The sequence below is a fragment of the Lonchura striata genome, chromosome 16, assembly GCF_046129695.1.
Source record: "Lonchura striata isolate bLonStr1 chromosome 16, bLonStr1.mat, whole genome shotgun sequence".
NCBI lineage: Eukaryota > Metazoa > Chordata > Aves > Passeriformes > Estrildidae > Lonchura > Lonchura striata.
The window spans coordinates 3,518,976-3,542,324 of record NC_134618.1 but is presented as its reverse complement, the minus strand read 5'-3'; the positions used below and the strand labels follow the sequence as shown (position 1 = coordinate 3,542,324).

Below are 23,349 nucleotides of genomic sequence, written 5' to 3'. Positions count from 1 at the left end.
ACACCACACACAGGCTTCTCAGTTTTTATTCATTCATCCACATCAGCAAATGCTATTTTTCCTCAGACAGCTCACCTTAAAGTAGAACCAGACTCCTGCTCCCTGCACAGCCACCCTAGCTGCAAGGAATGCTGCTTCACATCCTGCACTAAAGGAATTACCTCCTCAGGGATACTCTGCTGTTGAAGATCCCCTCCCTGCTGGCCCCTTGGGTGCTCTCACACCCTTGAAGCCTTTACAGCTGCAGCACCCGTTTGGGGCCTTTTTCCTTCACACACACAGTGCCACCTCTCCCCCCTTTCCCCAGGCATCCTAATGTATTGGATAGATCCTGTTAATCCCCCAAGCCCCCTTGATTCCAGCCTCAGACTTAGCAAAGCAAGCCCCCAAATCCCTGTAATCACCTTCCAGTCACTGCTCTGCACAGCCCCCATTCTGAGGGCACTGCTCAGCCAGGGCTTTGCCCTTAGGAGTTTTTTGGGGGTTTGCCTTAACTTCAAGGGAAACACCACTAACAACCCCATATTACTGCAGCCAGAGGCACCAAGGCTAGGGAGAGACCTTGGGACTCCCCAGTGACAGGGAATGAGGGACAAAGCCCAAAACCCTCTGTGCCCCAGCACAGCCTCAGCCCTCTGAGGAGTTTCCAGGGGTGCTGCCCGAGGAGAATTCCCTCTGCCTCATCCAAACTCTTCAGGGTGAAGCTCCTGCAGCCTCACCCTGCAGCTGGCACTGGGTGCCCACATGCTCCATGGCATTGCTCAAGATGAAAAAACAGTGCCCTGTGCTGAGGGTGGGAGGTAAGCATGGGCAAGAAGCAGCACCCAGAGGGGGGGACACTGCCAGGCACAGCTGAGGGGGCCATACCTGCCTGGGGCAGGAAGCACAGACACTGCAGGAAGACCAGTTGTCACCCCTGCCTGAAGGGACTCAGAAGGGGTGACCAGCTGAAAAGATGGAGCTGGATGGGTTTTTATATTTGGGATGTGTGCCCAAAGTCCAAATACCAGAAGGAACACACAGTTCCATCCTCTTCCCAAAGGGACTTACCATGATTCATCAACATCATCACTCACTTCAAATTTTGAAAAATCACTTCAGATTTTGATTGTTGTGTTTTTCCCTCTTGCAGGATTCAGGAGTAAATGGGAACAGAGTCACTGGAAACCACTCTACACCAAGGTCCCTGGCACCCTCACCCACTCCCAGGGATAGGGCAGCCTCTTCCTGCACTGCCTGTCCTTGGCAATGCCCACCCACAAATGCCCTGGCAGAGCTCTTTCCCAGCACTAAAGCCTGCACATCCATCAAAGGCAGGCAGTAGTGAGGTAAAGCCACAGCTCCATCTGGGCTGTGGTTCCTTTGCCCATGTCCCATGGGGCACAGAGCTATCCCTCTTTCTGCTCTGCTGCCTTGGCACTCCCCTGCTTGCCAGAGGCATGGGAAGCTCAACAGTCCCAGCTCTTCCTTCTCTCTCTTCAGTCCTTCCAGGGGATCCCTGCCTTGCTGGGATCTTGGCCCTGGCAAACCAGGCCAGTGACCTCTGCCCTAGAGCACTGACCACAAAGCCAAGTTCTTGGGGATGGAGTAACAGTGATGTCCTGGTTCTGACCAGGGCAGGGTTCATTTCTGCAGGACCAGGACCTCTCCAGTACACAGCTGTTATTACTGTTGTCATTGTAGCTGTTCCTTATCTCACTGCTGTTTCCAGTAAAATGCTTTTATTTCTACCACTGATCTCCTTTTGTACCTCCAGTTCTCCTCTCCATCCCACCCCAGGGGAGAGGAGGTGAGGAGGGGGAGTGGGTGAGTTGGGAGTGTTTCAGTGAATGCCATTCCTAAGCCACCAACGTGATCACACCCAGCTCCTGAGGACAGCAAGAACCCAAAGTGAACCAGAGTGGGCTGGTTGGAGGAACAGGCTTTGAAGCACAGATCTGGGGTGGCAGTAGAGCAGACATTCCAATTAGGAACAGGGCTGCAGTTCGAGCTCCACTGCAGCTCAAAGAGCCAAACATCACAAACTCCACTCCTTTCAACCCTCCACAACAAACTACCTTTTTATGGCCTCAGATCCATTCTCTGGGCCAATCCCCATGGCACAGGAGGAGCCAGGAACACGTTTCAGAGGCCGTAGGGAACTTGGGATGCAGAAAAGGATAATGAATTGATTGCTGTGTGCAACTGTCACCTTTCTACCACCACTCAGACCTGAACAACAAGGGCTGCAGGAAGCTTAAGGCAGACAAAACTTCTAGGCTTGGAGCTTCTCCTCCAAACCTAAACCTTTCAAACAAAGATCCTGGGAGCCTTGACTCAGGCCCAAAGAGCAGCTGGTTGTTGTCCTCTGCTGTCCCTCATCCTCCCAGCTGTGTTCTCTGGTGGCCACGGCCTCCTCGGTGCCCTGCCAGCTGCAGTGGCCCTTGGCAGAGCCGTGGTGCTGCCGGCACGGCCCCGTGCTCCCTTTCCCAGGCACACTCAGCTTCCGGGTGGAACAGTCACCCGACGTCAGTATTCCTGCAGCCACCGGGAGAAAGGGGACAGTCACCCTCTGCTGGGACAAAGGGGCTACAGATTTCCCAAAGGAAGAACCAAGCAGAGGGCACACAGGGATGAGTGAGAGCCCAGCCCTGGTGTGTGGGCTCTGAGTGAGCTCTGGGCATGTGGCAGTGAGGATGGTGTCCCCTCAGTGCCACAGCCTGGGAGTGGCAGTGAGGGATGGTGTCCCCTCAGTGCCACAGCCTGGGAGTGGCAGTGAGGGATGGTGTCCCCTCAGTGCCACAGTCTGGGACTGGGCAGGGCGGTTGTTCCCACTCACCCTCCTGGCTTGGTTATGGCTTTGGCCAGCTCTGCCCGCTGTGCCCCAGGGCTTGGAGCTTTTGGAGGTTTTGAGTCACAGTCTGCAGAGTTTTTCCTGAGGACAAACCAAAGGGAAAAAGCAGCATTAGGAAGGGGCCAGGAAGCAGGAAAGAACAGGCTGCACTCAGCCACTGCTGTGCTGCCTTCCCTGCTCTGAGAACAGGGGTGTCTCTACTGTCTGCAAGGTGCTGGGACAATTTCCTGTCACCAGGATACAGATTAGGGAACCACTTCCCCAGCAGCTCTCATCACTGAGCAGGAGATGCAGGGACTACCCCCCACCTTTCAGCCTGGACCTGTCACCAGGGGATGATGCAGAGCCCAAGATCTGCAACAAGAACAGCACCGACTCCAGAGCCTGGAGACTTCCCTGAGTGAGCAGGGATTGTGGAGTCTCTCCCCAAAACCACTCCAAACCACCAAACCCCACCCAGCCAAGCCTCCCCCATCATAAGAGTCCTTCCACATGCCCAGAGTACTTCCCACCTTACCCATCTCTCCCACACACTCCTCCAGTACAGCTGACAGCTCAGGCAAGCTCAGGGACTTCAGGGAAGGTGGCCACCCTTCCAGAACTGCAAGGACAGGGACACAGTTAATCCATCAGCAGCTCTCTGGGACAGAGCACACAAGGCACTGGTGCTGCTGGGAAGCATCCCCAGCCAAAGGGATTCCAGTTAGGGCTTCTGAATCACACAGGAAGAGACCTGCCTGTGCCAAACGGAGGAGTTTTCTGGCAATTCTACCACTTCAGAACTACATTTTTAGAGACTGGCTGCATTGTTTATTAAGAGAATCTCAAAGGGATTAAGTGTAGTGGACAGAAATCAACAGGATCTCTGCTTGTCTCACTTCTAAGACACAAGCAGCAAAGAACAGGTCACTAGGAGCATATCACAGGTAGCAAGATCAGAGAGTCTCAGAATCATGGAATGGTTTAGGTTAGAAGGGACCTTAAAGCCCATCCCCTGCCATGGATAGGGACATCTTTCACTAGACCAGCTTGCTCCAAGTTCCCATCAATCTGGCCTTGAGCACTTCCAGGGATCATTTACCAACTCCTAGGGATAAGGAGCAGCTGGGTCAGGCCTGCTCAGCCACAGAGGTTTCTCCTATGGATCCAAGAGCAAAATCCCCAAACTGGGTTAGGGAAACAACCAACCCTCCTGCTTCAAGGCCTGCTCCAGGGTACAGGGTGGTAACAAACCCGAGTTGCAGGCACAGGTCCCTGAAGCAGAGCTGCCACTGGGGCCTGTGCTACAGCTCTGCATTTTTAGCCACAAATGCCTGCCAGACCCCAAAACTTAACTGAGAAACACTGCAAGTTCCACTCCAAATGCCCTAGCTTTAAATGCTTCTCCTGAGCAAGAATTCAACTCACTAAGAGTGTGGCTGCCCATCCATTCCCAAGTGTCTGACTTCCAGCAAGGGAAGCCAAGCAGGGGTTTGCCCAGGACTCTCCTGGTGCTCACCTGGGCGCTCCCCGGGCCGCCGGCTCTCCCCGGTGCCGCGCTGCTCCCGCGTGTCCGGCGCTCCATCGCCCGCCCGCTCCGGGGCCAGCCGGGATGACAGCTCTGCCTGGCAGCTCCTGCCAAACCACACCAAAGCCATCAGCAGGACCCAGGGACACGCTGGCAGTGACACTGCACACTCCTACAGCCTGCAGTACCTGCATGGGGTGCCCAGGCAGCGCCTCTAAGCCCTGGGGTACAACCTGCTCCTTGCTGCTTCCCGGGAGGAGGAAGTGGTGCCTCAGCCCAAGCCTGGGGTGCTGGCACTGCTCAGCTCCCAGCCACTGCTCCCCATCTGCAGCCACAGCCAGCTCTGCCCTGTGCACAGAGGAGCTGTGGGGGGACAAGATAAGGAAGGGCTGGGGTGAGCAGCAGGAAGCCCAAGCCAGGGGCTGTGTTGGTCTGTGGGAGAATCAGGCCCAATCCAAGGTTTCTAATGGGCAAAGGGAACGACCTCAGGACAGGCATGAGGGGCACCCAGGTTCTCGGACTGTCATCACCATCCCACCAACTCAAGCAGCGTACATTCAGAGCATGGCAGGGCCCTTTCTACAGCAGCCTCAGCTCCTCAGTCAGGGGGAAAAGCCAGGCTCTGGCCCTTGCAGTGGCAATATTGCTCTGCTAAGCTTCTGGAGCCAACTTCAGCTCTTCCTGGCTTGGCAGCTGGCAGACCCCACTCCCTTGGGCTAGGATCCGTAAGCAGCAGGATTTATGCCACTTTCAGGGCATAATGTATCACTGGACAGAACAAGGTCCATGACAGGAGTCCAACTGTGGCACAGAGAAAAGCACCACAAAGTCAGTAAAAGGAGTGTCAGGGGGTTATTCAGATTATTCTGCCAGCTGTTACAGAGTTGTAAGAAAAATATTCTTCACTTGCAAGTTACTGCACATCCTTTGGCAGGGTACGGGTTAAAAACTCCTTTTTCTATTCAAAAAGGTCCTGATCACCAAGTATTACCCTGGGTAGGCACAGCCTCAGCCTTTTTGTTACTTCTAGTTGAAACAGGAACACCCAGCACCCACAAAAAGGCCACTTCCAGCTCATGCATCTGACCGAAATTTCATGTGTGCTCCCATGGCTGTGGCTTTTCACTAGGGAAAGGCAGGCAGGATCCAGATGTGTTCATGTGCCAGGTGAGCTCTCCTGCCTTACCCTGAGCATCACCTGTAAGGCTGTCAATATAACCCCAAACCCCATTTCCCAGCAGTCTCAGTGTCACTTCCTGGGAATGACTTACTTGATCTGATCCAGCAGGACTCCAGCATCCTTGGTGATGGCCTGAGCCTCTCTGAGCTGGCAGTGGATGGCATTCCAGGTCTCATCCCGCTCCATCAAACAGCTCTCGGCCACTGCACGCAGCTTCTGCTCCTGGCACACCTGGCCCTTCATCACCTGCACCTCTTCACACCTCTGCAGCAGAGCACACTGGGGATCAGGCTGGGAGCACTGAACATCTCTCAAGTCCCTGCTATTTTAATGCCTTAAGCAGCCAGAATGTTCCTTTCCAGTGGAAAGGAAGCTGGATGAAGCTTGTACACTGAGTAAATATTCTCTCCAAAATAAACCCAACCCCACAGTTACAATTCCCTCTTGCTCTGTTTACAAAGTTACTTATGAGTCCAAATTTCCCAAAACAACACAAGTTTGTTCACTGATGGCTGCATCACTTCACCATAAACATGACACTGCTGGGAAGGAGTAGGGATTTGATCCCTGCTCCTGTTTCCTATAGCTCTCAGCTGGATGGGAAACAGACACAAAGGAGCACCAAGGATGAGGAGTGGCAAGTTGTACTTGTGCTGTTTGTACACCAAGTACATCCACTATAAGTTGTGGCTTTAGGTGAAGGAAAAACCATCAGAGGCACAACAAAAACACAGCACAGATCACTTCCTGCAGGGTGGAGGGCCCTGAGGAGCTGGCAGCAGCCTCACCTTGTGCAGCTGGATGGCCAATTCCTGCATCTCTGCCTCCAGTCGGTCGGCATAGGCCAACTCCAGCGCGTCGCTGGGCGGGCGGGCGCTGCTGTGCCAGCGTGCGATGGCCGAGGTCATCTTCCTCTTGGGGCCAAACAGCCTGGGGGGATGGAACCAACACGGGTCAAGCCCTGCACCACCCGGCCCTGAGCCCAACAGGATGCCACGAGGACCTCTGCAGTGTCCTGGTGTCTCCAAGGTACCTCTAGAAGCAGGAGCGTGTTACAGCCGAGGACATGGGGATATCCAATTGTGTGGGAGGCAGCCAGAAGAGAGCAGCACTCCCCAGCTAAACCTTCCTGACCAGGCTGGACATGGTTTGTAGGGGGAAGCTGGGATGGAAGGACAGACACTCACGTGATGCCTATTTCCTTCAGGTCACTCTCTGTCAGGGTCAGGAAGATCCGGAGGTCCACATCCTGCTCCTCAAATACCTGCAGGTACTTCAGGCACCCAATCTCCTCAAGGAATGTTGCCAGGTCCTGCAGCCCAGACAAAACAAACTTATTTACACCCTCTGAACAAAAGCATCACCAGTCCTCCTAATCATAAATATTTGCTTCCTCATGCTGTTGTAACACCTTTCTGGGTTCCAGCAGCAACCACAACCTCCCGTGGTGGCTCCCTGCCCTTCTCCAGTCACACACCAGGACTGGTCTCTGCTGCAGCCATGCCTCTTCTAACAAGTGCATAGCAGAATGACACAGAATCAGCTACCTCAGCCCACCCCACTGCCAGGTTTGATAGCCCACTCACAGGCCTGAAGGGTCTAGGAAACCCCTCCAAGCAACAGCAACATATCAGCAAACAGCTCCTCTACAAGGAATTACTGTTTCACAAGCATTTAAGTTTGGAATACAAGGTGTTTTGGTAACCTTGGAAAAGCCTCCCACACCTGGTACAGTGACAAACCTGCAGGACAAATCTGTGGTTACCTGGGGCCCTGTGTAGGCCGGGGGCTCAGGAAGGACCAGGTGCTGGCAGCAGCCCCCAGCCTTCCCCAGGCAGTGGCTCCACTGGCTGTCACTGTTGCTGTAGCGGGTCTTGCCCTTAAAGCTCTTGGCTTGTTTCCGACTCGGGGGGCTGTTGGCGTGGTCAGAGTCCTGGAAAAGAAAAAACCACCCACAGAATGGAAAGGATGATTGTGCAGAGATGTCAGATCAGGGGGCCTAACAAGTGCAGGCTCCTCTACGACCTAAAGGCCCTTTGTAGTGCAGCCCCAGAGCTGCCTTGACCCATGTGAACTGTGAGTAACCTCCAACCTCTTCCCCTTCCTTGGTCTTCCTGTCCCTGGAAGAACCTTTCCTCACCCAGCCTGGTCCTACAGGTTCCCATGGGAGTCAAGTCTCCCAAGGGTGAAAGCACTGTCCAAACTGAAGGCAGAAAAAAGAAAATCCACCTCATTGCTTTCCAAGGAGCCTTCACTGCTGACTCCTGGGATTCTAATTAGGCATTCACTGCTGCTGCTGCTGCTCCTGATGGTTCCCAAGCTGTTGCTGGACAAAGCACTATCCTCTGGAAAGGAATAGGAAAAAAATATTGAAGTACAACTTCATTACATTCTGGTTTTGTTACACCATTACCAGCAAAACCTCCTGGAGGTGTAAAGGAAGGCAAGATTCAGAGCAAGGCTTCATGTGCAGTACTCAGGATACAAGATGACCCTGAGGCAGATTTCACATCTGATCCCCAGCACTCATCTTTCCCAAGTCTGTTTACCACCAGAGACACTTCTGGAAACACCCATTTCTGCCTTGTTCCCACCCTCCTTCAGACTATTTGTACAAACTGATGAAATTACCACACTGGGCTGTATCTTCTATAGCTAAAGCTTCCCAGCCTTCCCTAAGGAAGCATCTTAGTGAGAAAGGAAGCCAAGGCCTGGACTCACACCCAGGTGTGCACTGCAGGCTGGACCATTTCTGAGGCAGTGACTTACCCCTGCTGCTGCTGCTGTCCACGTCCAGCTCGTTGATCGGGGAGGTGACGTCCCTGTTCCGGATGACACCTGACGCACAGCTGCCATCATTGCTGAAGGTGACATACCCCTGAGGGGGCACCTGCTCTGTGTGCAGCAGGAAGGGAGAACAGAGATTAGGATGCAAGTTAATCAGGGAGGCTCCTGCAGAAAATGTCAACACTTCTGGGTCTGAAAATAACCAAAATGAGAGACTCTGCTCGTAACTGACAAGTTTATTTCTAAAAAGCACAGAGAGCACCTGAGAAATGCAGGTTCCTGCAGTTCCCTCACATGACTCCACAGCACATCTACTTCATTTACATGCTTACACTGAAAATCAGAGAAAAATACTTTATAGCAGAGATGTACCTTAAACAGCAGCTTCCAGCACTCCCTCTCCTTATACTCAAATTATGAAAGGGGAGAAACAGCTTAGGAGAGTAGCGTGGCACACCCTGCAGAACCACCTCCCCCTGCAGCTGTGCTAAAACACCAGGAGAATTCCACTGGCATTTAAGAAGCTGACAGTATCATTCCAATACAGCCTGGGGGATAACACAGACTCGTGTTTAAGAGAATGAACTAAGCTTTGAACATGCTTTCGAGTCCATAATCTTGGGTTATTCCAGGCAACCAGTCTGAGAAATACCTATGACAGACAGTAAAACAAACCTCCTAGTGCTGCATCCAGGATGTCTAACTGGGATCATCTTTCTCTTGGCTTATTGCAAAGGTTTTGCAATTTCATTTTTAGAAGCATTTCAAGCATCAGGGAAGGCAAAACTCACAAGTTCACTCTTATGATCAATGATTTCTCAGCCGGTGTAAGCACCTCCCTGCCATCAGCTTTAGAAGGAATCTCAAACTTTTGAGCCTGCCTAAAAAGGGAAACTGAACTGTTCTCAAGAGTCACAAGAACAGTAGTTGAGGTCAGGATAGAAAAGTATCCCACTTATCAATATCCAGCCTTGAAAAAAAGAGTTCATGGGGTTTTTTCCTAACTCAGACACTGGATAGTGAACATCTTCATACAAAGTTATCTTTGTTCTGTACAAACCACACATGAATCCCAAGAAATTAATAACAGATAGCAGAAACAGCTGCAGTGCTGTTGAGGTCTCAGAGGACTGTCCCTCAGGCTCCCAACTCTCCTCACCATAGCAAGACTGCTTCCATCTCCCCATGCCAATTGCTGTGATCTTGGCCAAGGCCTGGGGCCCCTCATGGATGCTGGGACCCTTGGTCCTACGAGCAGGTCTCTGTCTCTGGGGAGCAGAATATGATTCATCTGAAGAACTCAGCTCCTCATAGTTGCCTGTAGTTCAAACACAGGTTGTTAGCAGCACAGGAAGTCATTTGCCTGTTTTACTTGTTACTGGTCCTGTAAGTGCAGTGGAAAGAAAAAGAGAAATGTTGAAGAGTAAGGGTGAAACAGCTAACCTAGGTCAGAAAGGGGCCAGCAGACAAGAGTTGTTGGATTCGTGCCTCTTCCATCCTCAGAAATACTGGAATTTCCAGGACAGACCAGGTAGCACTACCCCATCTACACAGTATAACATACTTTCAAACTATCAAACACCTCACTTCAGGTTCCATCTTAAAATGAAGCAGGTTGAACATCTGTTACCTGGACCTCTGCAGAAGACCTTGGGCACTGGGGCTGCATGCAAATCTATCAGCCCCACAATCTTGGTGTGGCCATACTTCATGGCCAGGGTCCGTGCCGTGGCTCCAGTGTTATCTCTGACATCTGCCTTCACTCCCTGCAGGAAAAATACCTGGTTAAGTGCACACATCAGAGAGCAGTGTAAAAAATATGTATGTATATTTAAAAAACCCCAGAAACGTCTTAGCTCCTCCATTAGCAATACAGGCTCATCTTTGACAGACAGTTCAAGCTGCACTAATACCCTGAATGCCTTTCTAGTTATCCCCAGTTTCTCCAATTCCTGAATGCCAAATAGCCCAGGGCTCTGCCACTGGGAACAGGTTTGTTTGATCTGAAGTGTTTTGCATTGCTGCCTCCTTCTGGCAGTAAGCTGGACCAGTCAAACGGGATTTAAACCAAACTGTGTAAGAGCCCTGCATACTCATGAGCTTTTGGATGCAGATGTCCAGTAGCCTGAGCATGCAAGCCTGTAAACACAATAGAAAAATTACAGCTTCGGTTGTTTTCTAATTCAGTCATATCTGGACAGTCAGACCTCACTTCTCTTCCTGCAAGGCCAGTGTAAAATCATGGTAACACCCTGCAGAAAGCAGATACTTTGAAAACAGTCCTGAAAGTCTGGGACTTCAGAGGTGACTGTCATCAAGGAGCAAACAACACTGCCAAAAAAAGCATGGTGTCAAATTTGTGCTAGTTCCTCTGAGGGCCGGAACCAGACTTTCAGCTACACAAACTGCCAGGACACTTACATGATTGAGAAGGTACTGAACAATTATCTCATGGCCAGAAGCAGCTGCTTCCATCAGAGGTGTGTATCCATACACTGGCTCCCTGGGGAGAGAACACACACGTGGACTGGTATAACCATAGCTGAAGTTTGGCCATTCCCTAACAGAGCATTTCCACCCCTCAACCTTTGCTGATCACAGACTATGATGTACAGGCTGTCCTGTTGTACAATTAATTCCCTGTAGAGATTCAGTGCTCCTAAACTGGCTGCACAGCAGCAGATTACTCTTCCAGCTGCAGATCTGCCTTTAAGAGCCCAAATCAGTTTTGCAGGAGCTAATAAAATAAGAACCTCTTGTTGCCCTCATGCAATTCCATGTGCATAAATGTGTGGTGGTCCTCAAGGCATGGGAATGCAGGGCACACTTCAAAAACCAACCTGAACTCTGAGTATATAAAAAAGTCAATAAAAAAGACCTATGAAGTGCACTTGAGTTCAGAAGGTGTCAGTGTTTAGCTGATAATTAAACAAGCAGTAAATCTAATTTCCCTTGATCTTAGCTTAATAAACAGTGACAGCATGGGCAGACTTCAACTCAGTTTGCAGGTCAACTGTCCCTGTATTAGCTGTGCCACACCCTGAAGTACAGGGGGAAGACAAAAGCAGCTGTTTGTTGGAGTGTGTTCATCTGCCACCTGTTGCCTTCATACTGAATGATAAATGACAACTAAAAGACAGTAAAATAACAGATTCTTCCTTACTTGCAGTTGGCATTTGCCCCATTCTCTAGTAAGAACTTGACCATCTGCTGGTGCCCGGCGCTGGTGCAGTGGAACAAGGCAGTCCAGCCATGGATGTCCTTCATCTCCAGCTCTGCCCCTTGCTGCAAGAGAACAGACAATATTCCTTACTGCATCTGCTCTGCTCAGGCTTTCAGCCACCGCCTCTTTATGCTGGGACACCGAGAGTTTAAATTAAATCCCACCACAAAGCAGACCTCACAACAGAACACAAAGTGGCAGCTTGTGGATTATCCCACCCTGAGCACTTAAACCACGTGCTGTGGCTTTACCTGTGTTTTATGGGCTACACACCTGTAGAAGGAAGTAAGCAACACTCTCATTGCCACAGCTGGAGGCCAGCATGAGGGGAGTCTGGCCTTCTGGGGTGGGGATGTTCACATTCACTCCTGCTTCCAGCAGCAGGTGCACAATGTTGTCGTGGCCGATGTAGGAAGCGTACATGAGTGGGGTCCAGCCCCCACAGTTCCTCTGGTTCAAATCCAGGTCTCCACTAAGAAACAGAAGAAAGAAGTCATTTGAACTACTGTGCTGGTGCTGTGGACCACAGCTGGCTTCTGCAGACTCTTGTTGTCATCTAGCACTGAAGCCTGCATGGGAATTTCTACCAGCTCCAGCACAACCTGCCCCAGATTGCAGAATCACAGAATGCTTTAGGAAAGAAGGAACCTTAGACCACCTCATTCCACCCCCCCCCCACCATGGCAGGGACATGCCTCCTACTAAAATACTAAAGAGCTCATCTTTATCAGCAGATTTGCCCCTGCAAGCTTTGTGCCAAGAACACTCTGGGAGTCCCAGTGACGTGTCCCTCTTGCCCCGACCAGTGTGGCACTGGTGACAGCCACACCTGCAGCAGGTGGCACCCAGCTGTGCCCCAGCCAGCCCCTCTCACCGCTGGATGCACTCCTGCACCACTTGGTACTGCCCGACAGAAGAGGCCGTGTGCAGGTCCAGGGGCACGTCCAGCTCCTCCCGGCACAGCACGGGCCCCACCCCGTGCCACATGGAGAGGCTGCGGCTCAGCAGCTCCGACTCGCTGGCCTCGTCACTCAGCTCCGACATCCTGCCCTGAGGAGCCAAAGCAGAGCACAGCACTCAGCTGCTGATCCCTGTTTTCCATACGATTACAGCTCCAAGCTGCCATTGGCTTGGAAGGTGAGGCCAGCTCAGATGTGTGGGGTTTCAAATTCTTACCTCAACTTTGATTGACTCCTCACCCCGAAAAACCAACTGCTGCTGAAAAGACTTTGCTGGAAGTTTTCTCTTGCTGTAGAGAACTCTGGGATTCCAATACACTGGAAAAATAAAAGTCAATAATGCTAAACCCCACATCTTTCAAATCTCATTTTAAGACTGCAGAAGCAGCAGCTTTATTTCCTCCCTGCCTAATCCAAATATGTCTAAGGCAGCTTTAAATAACCTCGGCAAGAGAAGACTAAACATCTATTTAAGAGCTGAAGGTAGGCTTAGTGTTTTACAAAAGGATGTAATTCTTGCTCTGCATGTTTTATAATGCAGGGAGAGAATTAAGAATTCATATGTCAGACATTGCTGGTCTTGTCCATCTGTCTTGCATTATAGGATGGTCCTGATTAAATTAAGACACAGTCATTAATAATGACAACTGCCCACTGCTCCCAAAACACTCTGTCACCTGAAGAGGGTGTACCCTCCACTGTCATCAGGTTGTAAGTAGATTGTTTCTACCACTTATTGTTTCAGCCCTTCAGAGGCAGCCCAGCCTCATCTCAGTGAATCCTGGAAAATGCTGAAACACTGGGGGCAGCAGTGCACCTACCCATGCATTATCCAAGCACACCCCCCCTCCTTAATTACACAGCTCCTCCAGCTCCAGGACTGCCTGAAAGGTTTATCCCAGTCCCAGCCTTGGGGAGCAACTGCAGACTGATCATTTGAACCTCCCACAGGAGTGTTCTTCTTCACTCCATGAAGAGCCCAGCACAGCTGTATCCAGCAGCTGAGGGCTTCAGCTGCAGCTCCAGGACACAGAATCCAGCCCCCAGCACAGAACCCCAGAGTGGTTCGGGTTGCAAGTGACCACTGGGTGTCACCTCACCCAACCTCCCTGCTCAAGCAGGGCCCTCTGAGCACCTGACACAGGGCTGTGTCCAGGTGGGCTCTGGATATATCCAGGGAAGGAGATCCACAGCCTCTCTGGGCAGCTTGTTCCAGGCAATCCCATGGGAATTGCTTTTCCCTCCCTGTAGTCTCACTGCCCACCATACAGCTCTCCTGGGGTTTGCCTGGTCCCTCTACATAAGGTAAGACAACATAAAGTCCTTCTTCTTCCTGGTAACTTCTCACCAATTTAACTCCTTGGATTCATGTTGGGGTCAGGCAAATGCCAAATGTGGCACTGGTGAGGAATAAAAGAGAGCAGGAACAGGTTTTTCAGCAGCAGCTGCTCCTCAGCTGTAACACTTCAAGACCATAGTCCTGTTTTCTGAGCAACTGGGAATATTTGCCTTGCAAGCACCATCCCCTTTTCTTATAAGAAAACACCTTTCATTCCTACCTCTTCACTCCCCACCTGGATCCTTTCTCTCCCACCTTCCTTTTCTTCCCCTCCTTCATTCTCAGCTTGTTAAGACTACAAAAGCACCATCTATTCTATTCCATCAGCTGGTAAGAAATTATTTCCCTTTAAAAATACCTGCAAAAGCACCTACTTTGCCTGACAGCAGGAATTTGTAGTGCACTGGGCAACCCAGAGGCCTCAGACAGGAATATGCAGAGCACAAGGGAAGGGCCTGACCACCTCACAATCAAAACACAAGGAGAGCTAAGTGGATTGAAGTGGATCATAAGGGGCAAAGTAGGAATTTCTCACTAAAGCAGATTAAAGCTGCCCCAGGGAGGCCAAAAGGCAGTGAAAGGAGGTGGAATCCAGGGCAGTTTGTAGAAGTACATTTAGGTGCAAGTCTAGCTCATTGTTCTCTACTCTCCATGTTAATTGGGTACATTAATTATAAACCACTCAAGTATCTGGTCTTTGTCAGAATCAGCCACTCTCAGGTACAAGTTACCAATGCAGCCTTGGTGAGGTGATCCACAGTCAGCAGGGCAATAAGGACAGGACAGAACATCCAGGACATTCAGCCTCCTACACCTCTCCTGTGCTCTGCCTACATATTTGCTTTTTATTTTTTTAAAGCTCCTCACACTGAACTTTAGCAAGTCGTCAGCTCTGCAATCACCTGAGGACAGCTGCTCACAATCTCCAGGACAACAACAGTGATCACAACTCTCAGAACTGAACTGAAAAGACCTGAATGAAACAAAATCAGAGTTATCTGGTGCAAAGAGGAGGAGCCTGGAGGGGACATGTGACACAAGCATAATAATGCATCATGTCACAGAATACCAGGATGGTTTGGGTTGGAAGGGACCTCAAAGCCCATCCTGTTCCACCACCTGCTATGGGTAGGGACACCTTCCAGTATTCCAGGTTACTCCAAGTCCTGTCCAACCTGGCCCTGGACACTTCCAGGGATGAGGCAGCCACAACAGAACCCAATATTAAGAATAAGTTTGACAAAGACCTCCAGAACATTCACAGGCTGTTCCCCTGCTCTGGGGCAGAAGTTCACATTTGTTAGAGGCCTCCCTCAGCTCTGCTGTCCTGCTTTCAGCTGGGATAGGGTTCATTGTCTTCCAGCAGCTGGCACAGGCTGCTTTTGGATTTAGGATGAGAAGAATGCTGATAACACACTGATGCTTTGGTTGCTGCTATCCAGTGCTTACCTTAAATCAAGGACTTTGCAGCTTCCCATGCTCTGCTAACAAGGAGGTGCTCAAGAAGCCAGGGGGGAGCTGACCCAAACTGGCCAGAGGGATATTCCATTCCACAGAGCATCACTCCCAGTATATGAACTGGGGAATGTGCCTGGGAGGGGCCAATCATAGCTTGGACATGGGATGGGAATCAGCAGGTGCTGAGCAATCCTTTTGCTTTTGAGTTTCGTATGGGTTTATTTTCTCGTGATAATTATCATTATAGTATTATTATTTTGCTTCAATAATTAAGTTGTTCTTACCTCAAGCCATGAGGTTTTTTACTTTCTTTTCTGATTCTCCTCCCCATCCCACTGGGATGGAGCAGGGAAAAGGAGCAGCCTGGTACCTGGTAACCAGCTGGGGTCAAGCCATGACACCTGTAAGGCTGCTGTTATTATTATATTAAATTTAATCCATCAGCACTCAGCTATTTCTCAGGGTTAGAGCTCTACAGTGCTGGGGCATAGAGCAGGCAACAAACCCCACTTCCCTGGATTTGGAGTTTGCTGTTTGAGCACACCAGAAGGCAGAAAAAAAATAAACATAGTATGAAAACTGACACAACAAGCACCTTAGAGCCACACTACAATAAATGGAAGGAGATTTGAGGAGCAACCAGCCCCCAACACAGAACAAATGCAACACTGGCTGTTAATCACCCTCAGCAGGCACTGCTCAGCTCAATTCACTCTGTCACACCCCCTCCCACAAGCACTGGTGACATCCACACGTGTCCTTCTGTCCCAAAATAGGGACACCTAAGGCAGCACAAGCGTGGAGACTGCTGGAGGTTCCAACTGAGCCAGCAAACTGACATGAGAGAGTCATGGAATATTTTGAGTGGGAAGGCACCCCCAGGGATCATCCAGGGCAGCTCCTGGCCTGCACAGACACCCCAGCAATCCCACCCTGGGCATCCCTGGCAGCGCTGTCCAAGCACTCCTGGAGCTCTGGCAGCCTTGGGGCTGTGCCCATTCCCTGGGGAGGCTGGGCAGTGCCCAGCACCTCTGGGGGAAGAACCTTTCCCAAAATCCAGCCTGACCCAGCTCCAGCCATTCCCTGATTGGAACTGCTGCCCCCCCCGCCCAGAGCTCTGCCCTCAGTCTCCTTCTCCAGCTGAACAATCCAAGTGCCCTCAGCTGCTCCTCAGACCCTTCCCCTTGCCCCTCCTTGGGGCACTCTCCAACAGTTTTAGATCCTTCTGATATTGTGGTTGCCCCCAGGACTCGAGGTGAGGCCCCACCAGGTCAGAGCAGAACAGAGCAGGAACACACTCCCCTTCTGCTCCTGACTTTGCTCTATTTCCACTAAACCAGCAACAACTTATCAGAGGGACTTAAAAAGGCCCCATTACTTCCCTTTTTAGGTGCAATTGTTACCAGCTCAGCCACAACAGGAACCAGAACATCTCATTTTTGCAGAGTATCATTCGCTGACTGACTCAGCTAGCACAATTCACAGCTGCAGGAACCACACCAGGTTCCTGAGGTGGGTGAGAGGAAACATTCCTGGATTCACAACACTCGAGTTCAATCCTACCCACATCTGTTGAAAATACACAAAACACACCAAGCTTTTCATCTTTTAATGCTTAGACTCAATCACCTTAAAGGCCCTTTCCAAGCTGAGCGATTCTACCACGAGCCTGTAACTCTCGGGCACATTAAAACACATCAAACAACCTCAGAAAAGCGAGGCAAGAGGCACGAAAGCACCGAGCAGCCACATCAGGGAGCACATTTCCCCTGCCGGGGGCTGTGCCCGCCCAGGCCGCCGGACACGGCCCCCGCAGGGCTCGGCCCGGCCACGCTCCGCTCACACAACCACGCACCTGAGGCGAGCCCAGCGGCTGCCAGAGCGGCCGCCACGCGGCTGTTACCGAACATCTCGCAGCAAACGGCTCCGGGGCCGTTAGCCCCGCACCTGCCTCCCTCGCGGCCCTGCTAGCAACGCGGCCTCAGCATCGCAGACTGCAGCGAGCGGGAAGGAAGCAGTGCGGCCACGGGCACAGTGGAGGGAGGCCGGGAGTGCCCGGGCCGGCCCCAGGGGTGAGCGCCGCCGCTCCTCGCCGCTGTCCCGCCCCAGCCCCGCCGCTCCCTCACCTGCGCCCGGTGAGCGCCGCCGCCGGAACCAGTCCCCAAGCGCAAGGCATGCCGGGAGCGCCCCCGCCCTCACGGGCAGCGAACTACAACACCCAAGAGCCCCCGCGGCGCCGGGCCAATGGGAGGAGCCCGTGTGAGGGGCGTGGCGCGGGGCAGCCAATGGCGTTGGGGCTGGTGGCGGGCGGTTGCACGGAGCGGCCCCGAGCAGCGCCCCGCGGCTGTCCCGGCCCTGCGCTCGTCCCGGTGCCGCCGCTTCGCTGTGCCCGCGGCCCGGCCCGCCCGGCGCTGAGCGGGGCTGTGGGCGCCGTGAGTGAGGGCAGGGGAGCGGGGCGGGGCCCGGGCCCGGGAGCCGCGTTGCCATGGGGACGGTGGGCGTGCGCCGCCATTGCGGGGCTGTGAGCGGGGCCCCTCAGGCGAGCCCCGTCCCTGGCCCGGGGCTCGGCCCGGGGCTGCGGGGCTCAGCGCCGGAGCCAAGCTCTGCCTCCCACCATTGCGGCTGTCCTCACCGCTTCTCCTAACCGGCAAACGTCAGTTCTGGGGACAAGGAGAAGCTCAGGGTTTCAAGTCTCAGAGTCACGGAGTCGTTAAGGCTGGAAAAGACCTCCAAGATCATCAAGTCCAACCTTCGCCCTACCGTGCACAAGTTCTACAGAAAATGACTGTTGTGCTACTGCTAAGTGTTTGTTTTGGACACAGAGCACTGTTTGCTCCTACAGAAGATGCTGCATTAGCTGACTGACAAGTCAGATCCAGTGTCCATCTATAACCTTGGGATGTTTATCTCAGAATTTGGCACAGGGAGCCACACTAGGCAGTTTGTTTTATCCCCATGGGGCTCCTCTGACCCTTGGCAAGTTCTGCTCAGTGTCAGAGCACAGTGCTCCAGCCAGGAGGATTTCCCTGTTTCTTATCTAAGTGAAATTCAGGCATTGTCTCACACCAACAAAACCACTATAGATGAGGCCTATGAAGTATCTACAGAAGCAATTTGAAAGTTATAAACTTCCCAGGGGGATAGTTGAGTTTAACTTCACTTTTTGAGGCGTGTTCGTGGCCAATGCAGATAACAGTGTCAGTTACTCACAGTCACCAACCTGCCATGGTCCTTGTGGGTCTCTTCCAACCCTGGATATTCTGTGACACCTCTGAACCAGAAATCATTTCCTCTCATGTTTGACTGCCCAGAACACCATGTGATTGTAGTATAAAATGTAAAGTTTTTCTGTGAGGGTGAATGATCTGACCTCTTAGTGCAGCTGCAGTTCCTACTGTGTTGTCTCAGCTTCTCATGGACATCAAGGAACAGGAGGAAAGAGTCCACTTTATAAACACTTTGAGTGGTCAAAATCCATGAATGTGCCTATTCTTTACTGTTTTTAAAAATAAAAGTCCAGTGAAAACAAAAGTAAACATGAATCACATGGAAGGTTCTCTGCCCATGGCAGGTGGGTAGAACAAGAGAGTCTTTAAGCTCCATTCCAATCCAAACCATTATGAGATTCCATGACTTTGTGATCATTTTATCTATCTTCTGAGTAGGGAGGAGGGGAATGTGAGGGAAATTGGGAAGAGGAGTCAATCCAGCTGAGAGCAGAGGTGTCAGCCTGCCTTTGTTGTGTTCCTGTCCCATCCCTGCAGGCAGAACACGGGAACAGGCTTGCAGAGGACACAGTTACAGCACTCTGGCTGAGAATCAAAACAAAATTCCTTATAAATGAGGGGTTAAACTGCCCCTGGGATGTTTGTAGTGAGTAGGGCAGAAAGCTCTTAGCCATTTCTGAACTCGGATGGAAAGGAATAGCTCCAGAAATGCAGATTTTAACATTTCCTGCTGGGAGTGCTGGGAATTCTCTGCTCTGGCCACACACACTCTCTGGCCACACACACCTTGTCCTTGTTTTGAACTGATGTTATCTCATGTTTGGAGAGCTGTCCTTAGGCTCATCTTTCCTTTGCTTGAAGGGAAGCTGTTCCAATGGCCTCAGAAGCACAAAGTGAGGATGCAGAACATGCAGCTGAGCCTCCTGCAGCTCCTGTGCAGGGGAACAGGACATTCCAGTGGGGAACCTTCCTTGCTGCAGTGAAAGACCAGCTCCCATCCCTGGACTCCGACTCCTCCACAGTAAGCATTGAAAATCCCTCTGGCTTGTGGGAAAAAACTCTCAAAAGCAAGAGCAGGTGACCTTATCAGGCATTTTGGGGTGGCTGGTGTGGTATCCTGGGTGGGCTGCCTGTCCTCACTACAGAACACTGTGTGTTAATCCACAGCCTTCTGGATTATCCTTAATTACCCAAGTGTAATTGCCACCTCCTCTCCCAGTATTCTTTGGATTCTGCCCCATCTGCAGAGCTGCCTCCAGCCCTGAGGCCCAGCACAGACTTGGAGCTGCTGGAGCAAATCCAGAGGAGGCTCCAGGATGAGCAGACGGATGGAACAGCTCTGCTGGGAGCCACGCTGGGACAACTGGGATTGTTCAGCCTGGAAAAGAGAAGCTTTGGGGTGATCTCATTGTGGCCTTCCAGTTCCTGAGGGGGCTCCAGGAGAGCTGGAGAGGGACTGGGCACAGGGGATGGAGGGACAGGACACAGGGAATGGCTCCCACTGCCAGAGGGCAGGGATGGATGGGATATTGGGAAGGAATTGTTCCCTGGCAGGGTGGGCAGGCCCTGGCACAGGGTGCCCAGAGCAGCTGTGGCTGCTCCTGGATCCCTGGCAGTGCCCAAGGCCAGGCTGGACAGGGCTTGGAGCAGCCTGGGACTGTGGAAGGTGTCCCTGGATATGGCAGGGGTGGATCTGAATGGGTTTTGCAGTCCCTCCCAACCCAAACCATCTTGGTATTCCATGATATCACAGATTATTATGTACTTGAGGCTGGTTCTCCACAAGACATGTTGCTTTTTTGTGCTTTTTACCTGCCAAAGAAGCATAATTGCAGAAACCTTTTCATATGAAGTGTGAGACTGAGAGGTGTTGTGCAGAGTTCTTAACTGGTACAGGTTTTTGCTTGCTGGGTCTGGGCCAGGCTGTTCTTGGCTGCTGAAATCTCTGTTCACAGGACAGCATTGCTCTGGTGCTCTTCTCTAGTCCAAAATGCTCTGGCATCGACTTTTCTGAGGGGATAATGTGTCTCAAGATTTGATTATTAGTGGCATTTTGTCCAAATCAGAACATCGTGTTAATTTTCAAACATGTATAAACTTGAAAAACATTTTGAACACACAAAGAATATATTTTATCCCAACTTAGTGTAGACATTAATGGTGCAGGGGAAGATTGTGAGATGTGAAAGAGCCAGAAATGCCTCCAGTGGGTATTTATTATTTACCAATGATCCAAAGCAGTGTGATCTGCTGGATAAAGTGTTGATGGGATTCCATGACTTGGATTCTGCACTTACATCTTTCACTGTCATGATGGACAAATCACATTCCCACACTGTTCTCAGTTCCCTCTACCTACACCGTTATAATTATTTAGAACAACCCTTGCCTTTTAACATGTGCCTCTGTAGTACAGATGAAAGCCCAACACTGAAATTATTTATAGGTTTACTTGTTGAGTAAATTACAACCAGGCTAAGCAGCTCCAAATTTTGGTGCCAAACACCATTGAAGAACCCCAAATCGTGCTGAACATTTTTTTCACTCTTTACAATCTCCAAATTCTCTGTTTCTATCCCACATGGAAAAGATTTCCTGCAGAAGGAACTGAGGCAATCTGTCTGGCACTTCATTTGTATTCAAAAGATCTGGTTGTGTAATCCCTGTCCTGCTGAGGCTGCAGTTCCAGGGCTGCACCTTTGTCCGAGGAATTTCCACGTGGGAAAGATTGCGAGCTGTCACCTGAACGTGCTCTGTTCCCACCTCCAAAAATGGCACTCACAAATGTGTTTTATGCCCTGAAGCCCTTTCATTACCCTGATATGCAATTTATTAAGAGGAAAGATGTTCTGATGCAGTTGGTTTTGTGTTAATGACACCAGAGTGGATTCTCTGCAGTGTGAATTCCAAAAATGCATACTTGCAAAACAAAGGGACAAGCAGGAAAGCTGTGTCCTGACTGCTGAGGAGCTGCTTAATCTCCTTTTGGTGTCCATGCATAAGGATTCATCTCCAATGCATATCTGATGTTTAAAAAAGGGATTGTCAGAGCTATCTAAATGCTGCCTGACCAAACACAGACGCTGTTTGCATTCTGAACAGGAATCAGGCTCTTGAGGGCAGTGAAAAGCCTTCATGGCCCTGCCTGGCCTCACCTGGGGCTCCAGCAGCTCTATTTAAGCTCAGCTCTGGCCCTTCACTCCTTCTCTGAGCTATGTTAGGGAAGTTTTGGTTTTCTAGTTATGATCCTGCCTGAGCCAGACTTTCACCTGTGAATTGACTTTCAGTTTTGATCTCTGACCAGCCTCATCACTCCAATATTGCCCAAGGATCTGGAGTTGTGCCTCAGCCTGGTAGATCCCCCTGCTCTGTTCTGCTTGTTCCTTTTGGGTTCTGTGGGACTGGGCTTTGCCTAGTGAGGCCTTGCCTTTCCAGTTCCTGAGAATCCCAGAATGATTTGGGATGGGGGGATCTTAAAGCTCATCGAGTTCCACCCCTGCCATAGGCAGGGACACCTTCCACCATCCCAGGCTCCTCCAAACCCCATCCAGCCTAGCCTTGGACACTGTCAGTAATCCAGGGGCAGCCACAGCTGCTCTGGGCACCCTGTGCCAGGGCCTGCCCACCCTCCCATGGAACAATTCCTTTCCAATATCCCATCCATCTCTGCCCTCTGGCAGTGGGAAGCCATTTCCCCTTGTCCTGGCACTCCAGGCCCTTGTAAATATTGAGCAGCTATGCTCTTGCCTCTCTGATGGTGAATGAGGTAGTGCAGAGAATCACTTGGGAGTTAGAGAACTTCCCACACTTTCCTTTGCTTTTCTCAGCAGGAGGTTTGTCATTAACCTCCATGGGAATTTGATGTTTTACATGTTTTTACATTTGTAACTTGCTGAAATGTGAGGTTGGTGACTCTTGGGCTACCAGACTGTCTAGTAAAGGTGCGACTGCAAGGAAACTTCTTGTCTCTGCACTTCAAGAGGTGCCAACATGGGAGCTGTCACTTCAAACCAGATATTCCAATATCAGTGAGTATTGCAGTCTCCTGTTTAATTTCTCTGTTTTATTCTGTTTGCAGTCTGATTGTGAGAGTGATGAGGAGCTTTTCATCTACCAGCGGGACCTGCCCAACTTAATTCCGGACCTGTCGGAAGAGCTGATGATGTTTTCCCTGGAAGACTCCCAGGAGCAGGTTGGGACTGTTGTGTGTGGGCTGTCCTGTCACCCCTCTCTTCTGGCTGTCCCCAGTGTGGACAGCTGCTGATGTCTGACCTATTTGTCTGAACAGGAAAAACTTAGTCCTCAGTATTTTCTCTCACTAGAAAATATAACTTTTTTTCTCTTTTTGCATTGGCCCTTTAAAGTTTTCTCTGTTCTTGAGATTTTGGATTTTTTTTGTCCCATCTCTTGGCAGCTTTTATTGTCCCTTTACTGTTTTTCTTTCCTGTGCATTAATTTTTCCTGTGCACTAATTCCTGTGCAATCATTTTATGTGTCCAGAAAATTAATTAGGACAGTGCAGGAAAGAGGAAAAGTATGAAGTTTACTCTTTGAACAGCTTTTCTGGGATAAAATCACATTGTTCCTTCAACAAAGATAAATCCATGAAATCACAGAATGGTTTGGGTTTGAATAATGAGCACATATAAGAAAAAGTAATTTAAAGGATGTTTAGCAGTTCCTGAAATCAAAGTTTCTGGAAAGTAAACAATCTCACTGTTTTCCATGAGGGACGTGGTGTGGGTTGTTTCCATATGGTGTCTGAGTTGGAGCTGTTGCCTTCCAATCACTCTGTTTTGGTTTTTTATACACTTCCAAAGCTCAGGGAGATTGACT

General features: G+C 50.7%; 2 protein-coding genes across 2 annotated transcripts in view; one reads left to right on the top strand and one right to left on the bottom strand.

Moving 5' to 3' along the window:
* Positions 1-10: 10 nt before the first annotated feature.
* ANKS3 (ankyrin repeat and sterile alpha motif domain containing 3) lies at positions 11-17,450 on the bottom strand. The gene is made up of 18 exons (XM_021540787.3): positions 17,413-17,450; positions 12,707-12,807; positions 12,405-12,580; positions 11,804-12,002; positions 11,471-11,592; positions 10,729-10,810; positions 9,938-10,073; positions 9,467-9,625; positions 8,290-8,415; positions 7,750-7,865; positions 7,286-7,453; positions 6,708-6,832; positions 6,309-6,450; positions 5,612-5,784; positions 4,332-4,447; positions 3,351-3,434; positions 2,819-2,914; positions 11-2,517 (listed from the first exon to the last, which is right to left on the bottom strand). Exons 3-17 carry the CDS (start codon positions 12,572-12,574, stop codon positions 2,832-2,834), a joined length of 2,001 nt encoding a protein of 666 aa, XP_021396462.2. The 5' UTR covers positions 12,575-12,580; positions 12,707-12,807; positions 17,413-17,450; the 3' UTR covers positions 11-2,517; positions 2,819-2,831.
* Positions 17,451-17,626: 176 nt separating this feature from the next.
* The window catches only part of DNAAF8 (dynein axonemal assembly factor 8), a 90,818-nt gene continuing 85,095 nt past the window's right edge, over positions 17,627-23,349 (top strand). Inside the window, exons 1-3 of the mRNA XM_077786797.1 lie at positions 17,627-17,718; positions 19,375-19,534; positions 22,592-22,705. Of these exons, the coding sequence (XP_077642923.1) occupies positions 19,388-19,534; positions 22,592-22,705 (261 nt within the window). The 5' untranslated portion in view covers positions 17,627-17,718; positions 19,375-19,387. The remainder of the gene's footprint in view (positions 17,719-19,374; positions 19,535-22,591; positions 22,706-23,349) is intronic.

Coding starts and splice junctions, on each gene's coding strand:
- ANKS3 (XM_021540787.3), bottom strand. CDS start 12,574: ATGTCGGAGCTGAGTGACGAGGCCAGCGAGTCGGAGCTGCTGAGCCGC. Junction 8,416..9,466: donor ATGGAAGCAGTCTTGCTATG/GTGAGGAGAGTT, acceptor TGCTGCACACAG/AGCAGGTGCCCCCTCAGGGG. Junction 6,451..6,707: donor CTGAAGGAAATAGGCATCAC/GTGAGTGTCTGT, acceptor CCATCCCCCCAG/GCTGTTTGGCCCCAAGAGGA.